General features: G+C 36.4%; 4 protein-coding genes across 6 annotated transcripts; all 4 read left to right on the top strand.

Moving 5' to 3' along the window:
• The first annotated feature begins 1,146 nt into the window (after positions 1-1,146).
• LOC9306727 (probable protein S-acyltransferase 6) lies at positions 1,147-3,753 on the top strand. Of its 3 annotated transcripts, none has more exons than XM_021019599.1 (6): positions 1,147-1,367; positions 1,418-1,519; positions 2,187-2,369; positions 2,448-2,738; positions 2,824-3,057; positions 3,141-3,753. In XM_021019599.1, the coding sequence occupies exons 2-6, from the start codon at positions 1,436-1,438 to the stop codon at positions 3,579-3,581; spliced, it is 1,233 nt and encodes a 410-aa protein (XP_020875258.1). In that variant the 5' UTR covers positions 1,147-1,367; positions 1,418-1,435; the 3' UTR covers positions 3,582-3,753. The 3 variants fall into 3 exon arrangements, with proteins under 3 accessions (XP_020875258.1, XP_020875257.1, XP_002870656.1); XM_021019598.1 differs by having other exon boundaries at positions 1,147-1,383; positions 1,426-1,519; XM_002870610.2 differs by having other exon boundaries at positions 1,147-1,519.
• A 531-nt stretch (positions 3,754-4,284) lies between these two features.
• LOC9306726 (double-stranded RNA-binding protein 5) lies at positions 4,285-6,118 on the top strand. The gene is made up of 4 exons (XM_021019804.1): positions 4,285-4,561; positions 4,655-4,909; positions 4,990-5,209; positions 5,302-6,118. Exons 2-4 carry the CDS (start codon positions 4,664-4,666, stop codon positions 6,018-6,020), a joined length of 1,185 nt encoding a protein of 394 aa, XP_020875463.1. The 5' UTR covers positions 4,285-4,561; positions 4,655-4,663; the 3' UTR covers positions 6,021-6,118.
• A 58-nt stretch (positions 6,119-6,176) lies between these two features.
• LOC110226897 lies at positions 6,177-6,401 on the top strand. The gene is given in 1 exon segment (XM_021019805.1): positions 6,177-6,401. A coding segment is annotated over 1 exon segment (180 nt). The 3' UTR covers positions 6,357-6,401.
• Positions 6,402-11,552: 5,151 nt separating this feature from the next.
• On the top strand, positions 11,553-13,917 carry LOC9306725 (glycerophosphodiester phosphodiesterase GDPD2). The gene is made up of 7 exons (XM_021019765.1): positions 11,553-11,689; positions 11,782-11,966; positions 12,207-12,266; positions 12,358-12,639; positions 12,965-13,060; positions 13,192-13,388; positions 13,491-13,917. Exons 1-7 carry the CDS (start codon positions 11,620-11,622, stop codon positions 13,726-13,728), a joined length of 1,128 nt encoding a protein of 375 aa, XP_020875424.1. The 5' UTR covers positions 11,553-11,619; the 3' UTR covers positions 13,729-13,917.
• Positions 13,918-14,411: the final 494 nt, after the last annotated feature.

The following is a 14,411-nucleotide window of genomic DNA, read 5'->3' as shown; positions in this document are numbered from 1 at the left end:
TGTATGGACCACTGAAAGTGAAGTGTAAACATCATCAATTCATCAGCATAAACACCAAGAAAGTGGTCAGAGGATATGGCTCTTTAGATATCAATACAAGAAGCCAAAACTATGATATTTTCCCGGTTAAGTCTCGGTTTTGGCTGGATTCTGGTAGAGAATCTCAGGTTTAACCATACAAGATAAGCTCACATTATAGACTTTTGTTCTTCACATTATAGAACAGCTGCATAAGACTTTGCATAACAATTTCAGGTTTAACTATAGAAGATAAGCTCACATTACAAGTTTATCAGTTGGAAACAATATATGGGCTTGAGCTTAAAGAAGGCCCATTAAGTATAAAGTTGTTCTCCTTTGGTTCTTCAAGGATTGTAGATTTTACTTTGATTTTCTGTTTTTTTTTTTTTTTTTCTTTTAAAAAAACTCTTGTAATGCTTCTAAGTGACTCCACCTACTTTATGGATACCATCTGTTGTTTGTCAATCATTTCTACTTTCAACTTTATTTCTCTAGAGAAAAGAAAAAAAAATAACATTAGTTTACCTTTCATCAATTATTTTAAGTTCAATATTATTTTTCCAACATACGAAATTATACAGTAGTTTTATTTTTTGCCAGTACATATAAATCGATTTTTATAGTTGAGAAAAAAAAATTGTGAACAAATTTTTTAAGATGTAAAATCGCTGTAAAACAAACGTTTAAAATTCTTTTCCGTTATCGAATTTCGTTTATGAATGACAAGGTCAAGTAGTCAAGGTAGGAAACAGACCACTAAAAAAATGCCATGTCAGCTAATTCGGTTCTTCACTTTTAAGCTACTAAAAAGTGTTTAGATGTGGAAACCATTGGTTGACCAAAGATTGATTACTATTTCTATACTAAGAGGTCTGGGGTTCGAATCCTAGATATACGATTTATTATAAAATTTGCAGATTAGTTGAAGCAAGTGTGCAGGAAATCTCCAATGTTAGTTGTAGAATCGTCAATGTAACAGTTATCATGTAATTAATAATAAATCTAGAAAAAAAAAAAGTGTTTTGGCTGAACTAAAACGACGGTGACAGACTGACAGTACCTGGTAACAGTCGATTTTTATATATTTTATTTATTGCAAAAAAAAAACAGAGAAGCAACCAAAAAAATAAAAAAAAAAGTGAAGGAAGAAGAAGAAGTAGTAGAAGCCAAGAGCAAATCTAATTCTCTGACTACTCTCACTTTCATGTCGGAGACTTGCCGGAATTTAAAGAATTTCTTCAACGGAGACTGAAAAGCTTTCTCTTTTTTTCTTTCGTTATCTTCGTTTTAGTGTTTTCCCCTTTGCTTACATTTGAAGAAATCGAGAGCAAGCGATAGAGAGAGAGAGAGAGAGAGAGAGAGAGAGAGAGAGAGAGAGAGAGAGAGAGAGAGAGACAGTGAGAAAGAGAAAGAGATGTATGTAGTGACGCCTCCTCAAAGATCCGGTTTTGGATCCGACTGTGATTTACGGGTTTATCAAACATGGAAAGGAAGCAATGTGAGTTTTATCTGAAAGCTTTAGGTTTTCGAATTTCTTGCTTCTGTGTTTATGGTTGAGGTTTTTTATTGTTCCTATTATTGTCCATGGGCTTAGATTAGTCTGTTTCCAATCTTGTCTTAGCTCAAACTTGGGACTTGGTTTTGTGTTAGAAGTGTAGCTTTCTGGGTAGTTGTCTACGGTCCAAGCTTTTGTTGTAGTTGTTGGCAAAAAATTAAGAAGGTTTCAGTTCCAGGTCATGAAATCTTTACCTTTAATCAAGAACTTTGGACATTATCTCAATATGCTTGCTACATTCATAGGATTTGGGACTTGTCTAGCTCAGAAATGGGGACCTGGGTTTGTGTTAGAAATGTTGCTGTAAGGGTAATTTGTCTACAGTCCAAGCTTTTGTTGTAGTTGTTGGCAAAAATCAAGAAGCTTTTTGTTTCATGAAGAAATCTTTTTAATCAAAAACGTGGGGCATTATCTGAAGATGCTGTTGCATTTATAGAAATGCTTCTTGTTACAAAGGTTATATAGTTGATACGGTATGTTTATTGCTTTGCTTTCAATGTCGAAAATTCGAAATAAAGATAAATTTAGTTTAGTAATTAGTAGTAACCTGGTGGAATGAAACATTTAGAAGTTATTACTCATATCTTCCAATTTTGCCCAATTTCTGCAGATATTTTGTCTTCAAGGAAGGTTTATTTTCGGGCCGGATGTAAGATCACTTGGTCTGACCATAAGTCTTATCGTGGTTCCTGTTACGATTTTCTGCATCTTCGTTGGTAGCAAACTAATGGAGGACTTCTCTGATAGTTGGGGAGTATCAATAGTCTTTGTTGCTGTTGTCTTCACCATTTATGTGAGTGCAAAAGTTTTAACTTTGCATTGTAAAACGTTCTGTGAGTGCCTCATTCATAACAATTAATGCTTCCCTCAGGATTTAATTCTGCTGATGCTTACATCCGGAAGAGATCCAGGGATTATCCCAAGAAATTCTCATCCTCCAGAGCCTGAAGTTCTTGATGGCATCACGGGCTCGGGGACAAGCCAAACTCCAAGATTGCATCGCGTTAAAGAAGTAGAAGTTAATGGCAAAATATTTAAGGTCAAGTACTGTGATACCTGCATGCTCTATAGACCGCCTCGCTGCTCACATTGTTCGATTTGCAACAACTGTGTAGAAAGGTTTGACCATCACTGTCCTTGGGTTGGTCAATGTATTGCCCAAGTAAGTTACTCAGTTTTTCGTTTTCCTGTCCTTTAGTTTCTGACATCAGTTTATAATTCATCTCATGTTTCTTGGGGTTTTGCAGAGGAACTATCGATTTTTCTTCATGTTTGTCTTCTCCACGACTCTTCTCTGCATATATGTGTTCGCCTTTTGTTGTGTCTATATAAGGAAGATCAAAGAATCTGAAGATATAACCATCTTGAAAGCAATGCTTAAAACTCCAGCTTCCATTGCTCTGATACTCTACACATTCATATCGACGTTTTTCGTTGGGGGCTTAACATGTTTTCATCTCTATCTCATCAGCACAAATCAGGTACCTAATCCGTTGCCTCTTTCTGAAAAACCTCTCTCATTCGATATGCGTGTTTAATCGTTTGATCATCCTTTATTCTGTAGACTACATATGAGAATTTCAGATACAGTTATGACAGGCTTAGCAACCCACATAACAAAGGAGTGGTTGATAACTTTAAAGAAATCTTTTTCTCTCCAATACCTCCTTCAAAGAACAACTTCAGGGCTATGGTACCAAGGGAAAATCCAATGCCGCCGAGATCAGTTGTTGGCGGTTTTATGAGTCCAAACATGGGAAAAGCCAATGATGATATTGAAATGGGGAGGAAGGGCGTTTGGGCAATGGCTGAGCATGGTGATGGCAAAAATGGCAATAACAATGAACGGTTTCATGTTAACGACAATGAGTTAAACGAGTTATCACCAGACATGAGGACCATAGTTGATGGTGATGAACAAATCGATAGGCCAAGCAATCACCCGAGGAACGCAAACTGGGAAATGTCACCAGAAGTTATGGCCTTATCAGCAAGAAGAGCTTAGAAACAAGTTAAGAGAAAATTGAGAGGTGTTTTCAAATGTTTGATTTATTGATGTATTGTGTGTTTACACGGTAAGCAATTGTGAATTGGTGTGATTTTTCAGATGTTATGAGTATTTTTAGTTGTGATATAATTCAGACAGTTAAATCTTTAATCATTGTGTGTTAGTGTAATCTATGACTTAAACAGTAGTTATCTTTCACAGAATGAGAAAACAAAATGAACACAGAAGATTTTCATAATGTACTTGGCATATGATAAAATTGCAGAAACTGAATTTTCAGACAAGTGGACCAGAAGACCAGACAACTCTTATTATAGTGTTCATTGAAGCACGGCTCTGCAATAAATGCAAAAGAGCTCTAAAGGCTTCTTCTGAGTTCTTAATTAATTTCTTCACTGGTTTTTGATTTGATAAGAAGTAAGGACCATTGTAAAAATCTTCAACCAAAATCATTGGCTTGTAATGTTTGATAAGAGAAAGGTTAGGGATTTACATTACAAGCCAACATTTTTGGTTTAAGAAATTTGAAGATTAGCAATATATAAAGGTTTTTTGAAATTGAACAAAGACAACAGAATCAACAAATTGGTCAAAGAAAACATTAATAGCCTTACAGTAGCAGTCTAAATCATTTTCACAAACATTTATGAAAAGTTAAATGTTTTTAACTGAGGAAGAAGGTAACTGACCAGTCAAACACCAAAAGACAACAAAGAGAGTCAATAACATTGTTCATAATTGTTATTTGTATGCACATGTTATAAATTATATAAAAAGACTAACCATACTTCAATTGAGATGTCACTATTACTGTTTTAGCATCCTCTTCTACTCTTTATTTAGAACCTTTAGTACCTTACCATGTGAGTGAAGAGTTCAAAAACCTCTGCAAAAACTATCTTTTTTTTATCTCTCTCCTCTTTAAACTTACTTTCAAACATTAAACAGCCAAAACCTTAGATACCAAATTTCTAAAGGTAGGCTTTTCTCTTTTGTATTCTCTTAGACTTACCAAAAGAGATTTGTGGTTTCTGGAGTTGACTTTGGGTTTGATTTTGGTGTATTTACAGGGAAAAAAAATGTATAAGAATCAGCTTCAAGAGCTTGCACAGAGAAGCTGTTTCAATTTACCATCATATACTTGCATAAGAGAAGGACCAGATCATGCTCCAAGATTCAAAGCTTCTGTTAACTTCAATGGTGAGATATTTGAAAGTCCCACTTACTGTTCCACTCTCAGACAAGCTGAGCATGCAGCTGCAGAAGTTTCTCTTAATGTCCTTTCCTCTAGAGTCCCTTCAAAATCCTTAACTGCTAAGATTCTTGTAAGTTCTCTGTCTTTTCTTCTTGGTTTTGATCATACACAAAAACTGTAGAAAGTGTAACATCTCACTCTATATTTAAGGATGAGACAGGGATTTACAAGAACCTGCTTCAAGAGACAGCACATAGAGCTGGTCTTGATCTACCAATGTACACAAGTGTAAGATCAGGATCTTGTCACTTCCCAGGTTTCTCTTGTACTGTGGAACTTGCTGGGATGAGTTTTACAGGAGAATCAGCAAAGACAAAGAAACAAGCTGAGAAAAACGCAGCCATTGCAGCTTGGTCCTCTTTGAAGAGAAGTACATAAAACTCTCTCTTCCAAGTTGTTCCATAAACCCCAAAAAAGCTTCTCACTTTTCTAATTGAATCCATCCTTTTCTCTACTGTGCAGTGTCAAGCTTGGATTCTCAAGATGAAGAGAAGGAACAAGAAGCAGTAGCAAGAGTACTCTCAAGATTTAAACCCAAAGAAGTAAGAAGAAGAGAGACAACAAACCAATGGAGAAGAAGAACAAGTCAACAAGATTCAAACAAGGATTTGTTAATTGAGAGATTGAGATGGATCAACCTATTGACCAATCAAGCTTCTTCATCATCATCATCATCATCATCAACACAGAATCAACACAAACAAACAAGTTTCATCCCTCTAATTCCCCCACCACCACCACCTAAATCCTCCAAAATTTTGCCATTTATCCAGCAATACAAAGACATATCATCACAAGAAGCTAAGACAGAGACACCGACAGAGATGATCAGCAGCAAAGCCAAAGTCAATGAAACATCAAACAGATTCAGTAAGCAAATGCCCTTTTCCGACAATGGCAGATACAACTTCGTCGGAGGATGTAGCGTAAACCCTTTAAGTCTGGCTCCAGCAGTTCAAATCAGATCAGTGATTCCAGTTTTCGCAGCTCCACCATCGAAACCAAACCCTAACCCTAACCCATCATCATTATCATCGTCAGTCAATGAATCCACCACATCCAAAAACTCATGTTCTGTTCTGAATACGACGGGATTGGGAGGCCAAAAGAAGAAGAGTCAAAGCTGCGAAATAATCAAACTTGGTTTAGAATCGAGAATTTCGAATCAAACCCATGATTAGTTAGCTAAATTTGGTAAAAGGGTTAATCTCAAATTAAATCCTTGTTAAGTGTTGTCATATAGAAGATCATAATAGACCAGGTTAAGTTTCCGTTTCTTGATTGTGTTCTTGTTGTTTTGAAGTTTTTGAATTTTCTAAGTCCGACATGAACTTTGAATGCTTGCGAATTGCACAGAGAACGAAAACAAAGAGATAGCATTAAATTAGGAAGAAGAAGAAGAGAAATGGGAGTTTGCAAGAAAACAATAAATGGGTTTTGTTTTGTCTTCCTCCATTAATGCGCCGAATGCTCTGTTCTGCTTCCCACTCTTCATCATTAATGGTTTTGTTCTGTAACGTCGGTTCCAATAATAAATAAAAAAAAGTTAATAATTCGGAATTATAAATTACACACATCCACAAGTTACATTTTGTTTGAGGGGAAAATTCCTATAAAAAACTCCAAGTAATTTTTAATTGAAAGTTTAATACCCAATTCTTTTGCGTTGGTCTAAAATTATTTTAGTTAATTAATTGTTGTCAATTAAATCGTAAATTTATTACTGATGGTCGTTTAAGTCATTCGACTTAACAGACGTTTAATCGGCTGACGGAATCCCTAAACCCGGTTTACTGGTTAAGAAAACGTGGTTTATTAGCCTAATTAAAAGACTATAATGCCCTCGTTACTTTCCCCCAAATCGATATATGAGTATGAGACCAAGAACCCTAGATCAAAACTTCCATTTTCACAACAATTAGAGAGATGTTGAGTCAATGTTCTGGGTCTGATGCCAATTCGGTGAGCAGAAGTTGGGGTCCTCTTTGCAACTGTGGTAGGGCGACAACGATTGTTAAAGCATGGACAAACGAGAATCCGGGAAGAAGATTCTTCAGATGTGGTGTTCATGGGTTCTTCGATTGGGCTGATCAAGAGAAGCCATATGGTTGGCAGAAGGTGAGCTTATTAGAAGCAAGAGATGAGATTCGTCAGCTTAAAGAGGAAATAAAGATGCTTAAAGAAACTGTGAAGACGAAGAATGATCAAGGTATCAGTGCTTCGACGAATTTGGAAAGTGGTTTAGGGATTAGATACGAACAAGAGAAGGCAAAGCTTGAAAGTGAAGTTATGGGTGCTAATGAGAGGGAGAAAATGCTTCGGCAGTTCATTGTGTTGTCTTGGGGGTGCTTCATTGTTGTTATTGCCATGATACTTGCAATGGGGAAGTAGTTTTCGTTTTGTTTGTTGTTGTTGTTGTTGTTGTTGTTTTCTGTGTTGTTGTTGTTGTTTTCTGTTTTGTTGTTGTTGTGGTATGACAAGTTTGTAAGTCTTGTTTGAACTAATGGGAGTTTCATAAAAAGTTAATCCAACATAAGAGCCAAAAAGAGCTGTTTAGTCATAAGGATCCCACCAAAAACATACAAGGATCCCACCAAAACAATCATCATCCAACTTAAGCAGCATCCTACATATCATATCATCCTACATAATCCTAATCCTACATCAGAAAGATCCTAAAAGACATCAATAAGATCAGCCTATTTCTTGCCAGGCTGCCAAACATCAAACACTTTGTCAGTCCATGGGGACATAAAGAAAACAGGCGGTCTAGGAGCTTCATTTTTGCCAGCACCTTTGCCACGACCCTTGCCAGCACCTTTGCCACGACCCTTGCCTTCACCATTCTTAGTTCCTAGAGGGCGTCCACGAGCACGTCCCCTACCACTTGGATTAGCTGCTGGAGCACTTGAATGCTGAGGTACTTGTGTAGACTGACTTTGAGAACCAGATGGTGTGGACTGGCTTTGAGCTTGTTGCCACCTCTTTGGAGCATTGTTAATGCTCCATGGATCATCATTATCCTATGAATAAGACATACTTTGATCAAATCTGAATAAGACATAACTCAAAAGAGGCAATACTCAAAATGTCAGATTACTCTTACAAAACATTTCCTTGGTCTGCCTCTTTTGCGTGGAGCTGCTGCTTGTACACTAGCATTTTTGCATGTTCCTTTATTATGCCATGACTGCTTACAGTTTGAACAACTCACAGTGCCTCCTTCTCTTGTAGACTTTGTAGGATTAGTTGCTGATTCACCTGGTTCCAGTATCCTAGCAAACTTCTTAGGACGCCCTCTCTTCTTTCTTTTATCAGGCACTTCTATTGGTCCTTTTTTTGTTCTCTTCCACAACATCTCTCCATTCACAGGTGCTATGTTGTCCTTATTGTTGCTTACCAGACGCTTGAGGAATGGTCACAATCTCTGTCTTGGTATCCTTATTAGACCTTTGAAGTTCAGCCTCATAATCCCATAGCTTTGCAAATTGTTGCCTTTGTGTTTCTATCACCAAATCAAATGCCATTCGTCTTGCTTTCTGGCATATCCACTTAGAAACAGAGAGTGTATACCTCATCATTATCTCATCTTTGATGTCAGTCCACCTCAATTCAGGCCTTCTTCTTGCTTCATCTCTGAACATTCTAGCAATGACTCCCTGCTTCAACATCCTTGCTTTCCCGCTAATAGAATGGTGGTGTTCATCAACATAAGTCATGACTACCCATTTTGCTGGACGCTTATGTGCAGAGCAATAGATCTTCCAATTGCAATTCTCACGACTACATATAGCTGCCAGTTTTGTTGCACCCCATCTACAAAGCTTCACATCATAATTAGTCTTCAATACATACCTCAAGAGCTGATCCTTGAACTCTTCCCCACTGTTGAATTTCTGAGCTATCCAGAGGTAAGGAGGTTTATCCTTGGAGTAGTTCTTTCTTGATGATCTTCTTTCTGCTTGGTCATACGCATCCCATTCTTCATCTGTGTCCATGGCAGGATCCGGACGGTCTGCATCAAAACACTGTCTCTCAAATTCTTCTTCATCCTCTAACTGTTCACCCACTGTTTTTTCTTGATCTTTGTGAGTCTCTTCACCACCAGCTTCAGCAGCTGCTTCTGTACCATTGTGAACTTCTGCAAAGAAAGCTTCAAACCTAGGATCATCGTGCACACGTTCTTCTACTGGATCTTCCCCTTCATCTGGTACACCTTGTGGCTCTGCATTTGTTTCTTGTGCAGCCTCGTCAACACATTCTTCATTCCCGTCTACAGAATATGCACCATCATCACCTGCTATTTCTTCCTCATCTTCTACATCAAGATGAAATATAGGTTCACAGACGCCGGAGTCAATGTATATGTCGACTTCACCACCAACCACAGCCTCACGACACAACTCCCTAATTCCACCATCTTTGTCTGTCTTGATAACCCTTGCTGAACTTATGTCCTCATGCGGAAGCTTGTACCAAATCGCTTCGACTTCACCACTCACTCCCTTTTCTTTGCAAAAATCCTTGAAGATTGACCATGTCATCAGATCAGGATCCATCAACATGTCTTTATCCTCGAACCCTCCAATGTAATCGAACGACTGCTCCTTGATTGATACATCTCCTCGGTAGTGAATGTTGAGTTTCAAACACTCGAAATCACTACAAAATAAGAAATTCAGTTGTTAATCGTTGTAAACAAAGTAAAACAATATCGATCCAACCCAAACCCAGAAATTTTTTGAAATCGGATAACCCTAGAAATTCTAATCGACAGAGAAAAAACGCGAATCAACATACCTCATCTCTTCGATATACAATCCACTGACTCAACACATATGCAACCGATCAAACGCTTCAAATCATCGCCTCACTGAATTTCTTAGGAGATGAAACGAAGGAGAGAATCGAGAGAGTTAGAGAATTAGGGTTTCTGATTTTTAGGGTTCGTCGATTTCGATTTGGGGGAAAGTAACGAGGGCATTATAGTCTTTTAATTAGGCTAATAAACCACGTTTTCTTAACCAGTAAACCGGGTTTAGGGATTCCGTCAGCCGATTAAACGTCTGTTAAGTCGAATGACTTAAACGACCATCAGTAATAAGTTTACGATTTAATTGACAACAATTAATTAACTAAGGTATTTTTAGACCAACGCAAAAGAATTGGGCATTAAACTTCCAAATAAAAATTACTTGGGGTTTTTTTTGGGAATTTTCCCTTTGTTTGAGTGAAAAGAAAAGATTTTGAACCATATAAACATTATGGTTTGTGAGAATGACGTTTGTATCATTATCTGATTTAGATCCGTAGTATAATTTATGTTGTTAGAAATTCGCTCAGAAATTCAAATTGGTAATTTTGACTTCGATGAAATATATGACCACGAGAATTGCGTCTCAATCATTTGGGCCGGTCCATTAATTTGGGGCCATCTAACTTTCTCGTGGGACATAAAACTAATGACCTACCTAAACCATATTACCAACCGGACAGGAGTTAACCAGCCACTTGGAATTTTTTTAAAATTATATATATTTCCAGTTTTAAAAAATAACTTAATACGTTTGACAATTTATGACGTGGATCCGAGTAGCAAGAAAGAAAGCTAATAACATGTTTTTGGATCTGATCTGAATCTGATCCACGAACCTAGACCTACCATAAATCTACTTTCTCATTATCTTGACAGATATATCTTGCATTATTAATACATCAGATTTTCGTGGATACCATATTTTTAAAATGTAATCCATATTTATTTGATTTCCAAAAATGGGGTTTTTCAGAAACCACTATTTCCAAAAATGGTTAACAATTTATTTACGTATTCTTAACTTGCAAACCAAGCTTAACAAATCTTGTATAACAATAGTAAGATAATGATATTAAATTATAATCTCTTTTACTCGGAATTTATTAAATTAACAGCTATACATTGATCTTGAAAACCACCTTTAATATCGTTACTTACCATAATCAAATATTTTGTTTTAAATCTTTTGACTTGCAAATCACGGTTCATAAAAATATTGGAGAATCGAATAAATAAATTATTTATCTTCCTATATTGCGTAATTACACACGTCAGATTTCGTGGATGAGTACTCGGTATATCTTATTTTAATTAAAAAAGCTACTAGTCTAATTGCTTCAAATTTGACCAATTATACAGTTGTGTTGCATTACATTATTTCAAACCATTAATAAAACGTGTAAAACATATATAGATTTAAATGGTATTTACGTATTCAGATTGTAACTGTATTTTTTCCTTATGTCAAACGAACTTTTCAAGATATTTAATGAATAATTACATAAAATATACTCGTCTATACGTCTATTTTTCACAAATTTTCGTTCCACAATATTTTAATTTTTTTTTTCTCGTATTTTTCTGTTGTTCCGGTCTGAATTTTGTATTTTTTTATATTTAGGCAGGAATCTTTTAAATAAAACCAAGAATATTTTCACTAAGTTTGGAAAAAAACCAAAATTTCATAATTAAACGGGACAATGACTTAGCCGTCCAATGACTCAATGCCACGTGTAAGATGAGAACGGTACTCTTTTGTGTCGTACCAGATCCCATAAAAGGCGGGAAGAAACCATCAAGAAACGCACCTTGCTGACGTGGAATCGAATATTCGAACACGCAGATCCAGCTCCTTTTTTTTTTTTTGTTGCTCAAATCCTTTTTTTCTTATATAAATACTCTCCAAAAAAACCCACAAATCCTCACACAAAAACATTTTCGAAATCCCTAATCTACTCTTGAAAATGGCTCTTAGAACTGTGCTCGTCTCCGACGTCCCTAGCCTCCCGGAGTCTGTTTACGGATTATCCGAAGGTATGTTTCTCTCTCTCTGTTCGCCTTCGCCGGCGGTTTAACTATGTCGTCGTTGTTCTCATACTTTTGTGTTTGGTTCTTGTTCCGGACAGGTTTAGAGTTGAGCAAACCGACATCGTTTAGGTTACCGGGTTTTTCGGTTATTGGACACAGAGGAATCGGTATGAATGTGTTGCAATCGTCTGATCGGAGAACGAGAGGTGTTAAGGAAAACTCAATTCTTTCATTCAATTCCGCCGCCAAGTATCCGATTGATTTCATTGAGTTCGATGTTCAGGTTGGTACTCCGATCTATAATCAACTTTAGGATTTGATGAGACAGGGGATTTTGTTTTGTTCGACTGGGGTTTATGTTTTTTTTTTTTTTTTGTGGAAGAAGATTCTGATTTAGATATCTATTTATAGATTCTTAGAAATTGAAATGAAAATAAGAACAAGAAGATTTGAAGAAAAGAGAGATGAAGCATTCACAAGGAAAAGTGAAACGACGAGCTTTTGTGTGGTTTTTCTTTTGTAGGTGACAAAAGATGATTACCCTGTTATTTTCCATGATGATTTTATCTACTCTGAAGAAAATGTGAGTCTACATTGCTTTTTCTTAGATCTTGGATTTATTTCTCTGGATCTTGGCTTTGATTGATCTGGTTTTTGTGTATTATATGGTTTAGGGTATTGTTAATGAGAGTAGAGTGACGGATCTGAGTCTGTCTGAGTTTCTCCTTTATGGACCTCAGAAGGAAACTGAGAAAATAGGGAAGACCCTGATGAGGAAATCTAAAGAAGGAAAGGTTTTGAAATGGGACGTTGATTTGGATGATTCTCTTTGCACGTTGCAAGAAGCTTTTGAACAAGTTGAACAAACTCTGGGGTTCAATATCGAGTTGAAATTCGATGATCAGACGGTTTATGAACGAGAGTTTCTTGTTCATGTCCTGAGATCAGTTTTGCAGGTATGCCCAATACTAGTTCCTTACTCTTCCTACTTTTTCTTGTTGGAGTATGAACATTTATTAGGGTCCACTAGTACCATTTGTTAAAAATGCTCACTTTTTGATAATGTGTCACCAAATTGGGTTTTGTCCATATCCCTTTTTGGATCTGGATGGATTGAGAACTGTTAACTTATCATTTTAGGACATCATAATCCTTATAGAAAATTTAGTAATTCTTTTTGTGTTGATCTGTTATAATTACAGTGAAGTCGCTTTGTTTGGTATTTGTAAAGCTCTTAAGCTTATTCTGTTTATTTTTTCCCATTCTGTGACAAAACTACAGGTGGTCTCTAATTATGCTAAAGACAGACCAGTGATCTTCTCAAGTTTCCAACCAGATGCAGCAAAACTTGTTAGGGAACTGCAGAGCACTTACCCTGTATGTTCCATTTTCGCTATTTTCTTTGATAAATGACAAAACTTTTAACTTATTCATTGATAAATCACCTAAGATCTTAGCCTAGAAGGAATGTTGACCTAATTTAACAATATGTTCTGAACTGAACCCAGGTTTTCTTTCTGACTGATGCGGGGAATGAGGTTCACAATGACGAGAGAAGAAACTCGCTCGAAGAAGCCATTCAAGTTTGCTTGGAAGGAGGTCTTCAAGGCATTGTCTCAGAGGTAAAAGGAGTGTTCAGAAACCCAGCAGCCATTAGCATGATCAAAGAATCGAACCTCTCTCTTCTCACATACGGCAAACTAAAGTAAAGCTTCTTCACTTTTCTTAACAAAGTTTAAGGACCTTAAGTCTGTTTCCTTATTGCTGTTGGATCCGATCACTGATTCTTATTTAAAATGTGTTGCAGCAATGTCGGAGAGGCAGTGTACATGCAATATGTGATGGGGATTGATGGAGTGATTGTTGATTTTGTTGAGGAAATTATACAGTCCACGACACTCATGATGATAAGACCACCACCACCATCATCATCACCATTACCATCACCTTCAAAGTATGATGATGTTGCCATTACAAGACCTGAGTTTTCACAGAAGGAGATATCTTTTCTTCTCAAACTTCTCTCTCAGTTGATACAACATTGATGATGACCATCTCTGTTTTCTTTTCCTTTTATCCCAAGTTTCGTTTTAGAGTTTCATTTTCTTTTTAATTTTTAATTTTCTTGTTGATTTTTTTATTATTCTGGGTGTATTACCCAATAGTTGGAACTGTAAATAATTATATAATGTTCTTTCTTTTTACAAGGATTAACTAATGATTTATTATTCAGATATTTCAGAAAACATATATCCTGAAAAAGCTAACTTGAAAATATCATTTTAGGGCAACAAAAATGGTTTTGATGGATACCATGAGGACAAAAGTGTTTTGTTTTTAAATATGTTCGACACTCAGCATAATGCTTAGCTGGAGAGAGAAAGCTTAGTTTTAGGACTTGTCAAGACTCGAGAAATATGAAGTCTAATCTGGGTGATAATAATTTTATCAAAAGGGGTCGAAGAACACTGGAAGGTGGATGCGGCAGATTGATTAGCGACTAAAGAATTACCCTTAACACATGTTTTGCTGTAATATTTCTAAGTCAAAATTATTCTCAATTATATCCCAATTAGAATTTGAAGTATTTGTCTTTGTTCCAACCTTTAAAAGGATGCTTGAAGTTCCAATCAAACTACAACTCATGCTCTCCGATCCCTCTTCTGCCTTAACTATGAAGAAAACAAAAGACATTCGTTTTTATTGTTTCTCTTCAGTATCAAATTCA

The sequence above is a fragment of the Arabidopsis lyrata genome, assembly GCF_000004255.2.
Source record: "Arabidopsis lyrata subsp. lyrata unplaced genomic scaffold ARALYscaffold_7, whole genome shotgun sequence".
Classification (NCBI taxonomy): domain Eukaryota; kingdom Viridiplantae; phylum Streptophyta; class Magnoliopsida; order Brassicales; family Brassicaceae; genus Arabidopsis; species Arabidopsis lyrata.
Note: the sequence above shows the minus strand (reverse complement) of the source record. Positions and strands in the feature narration are given on the sequence as shown.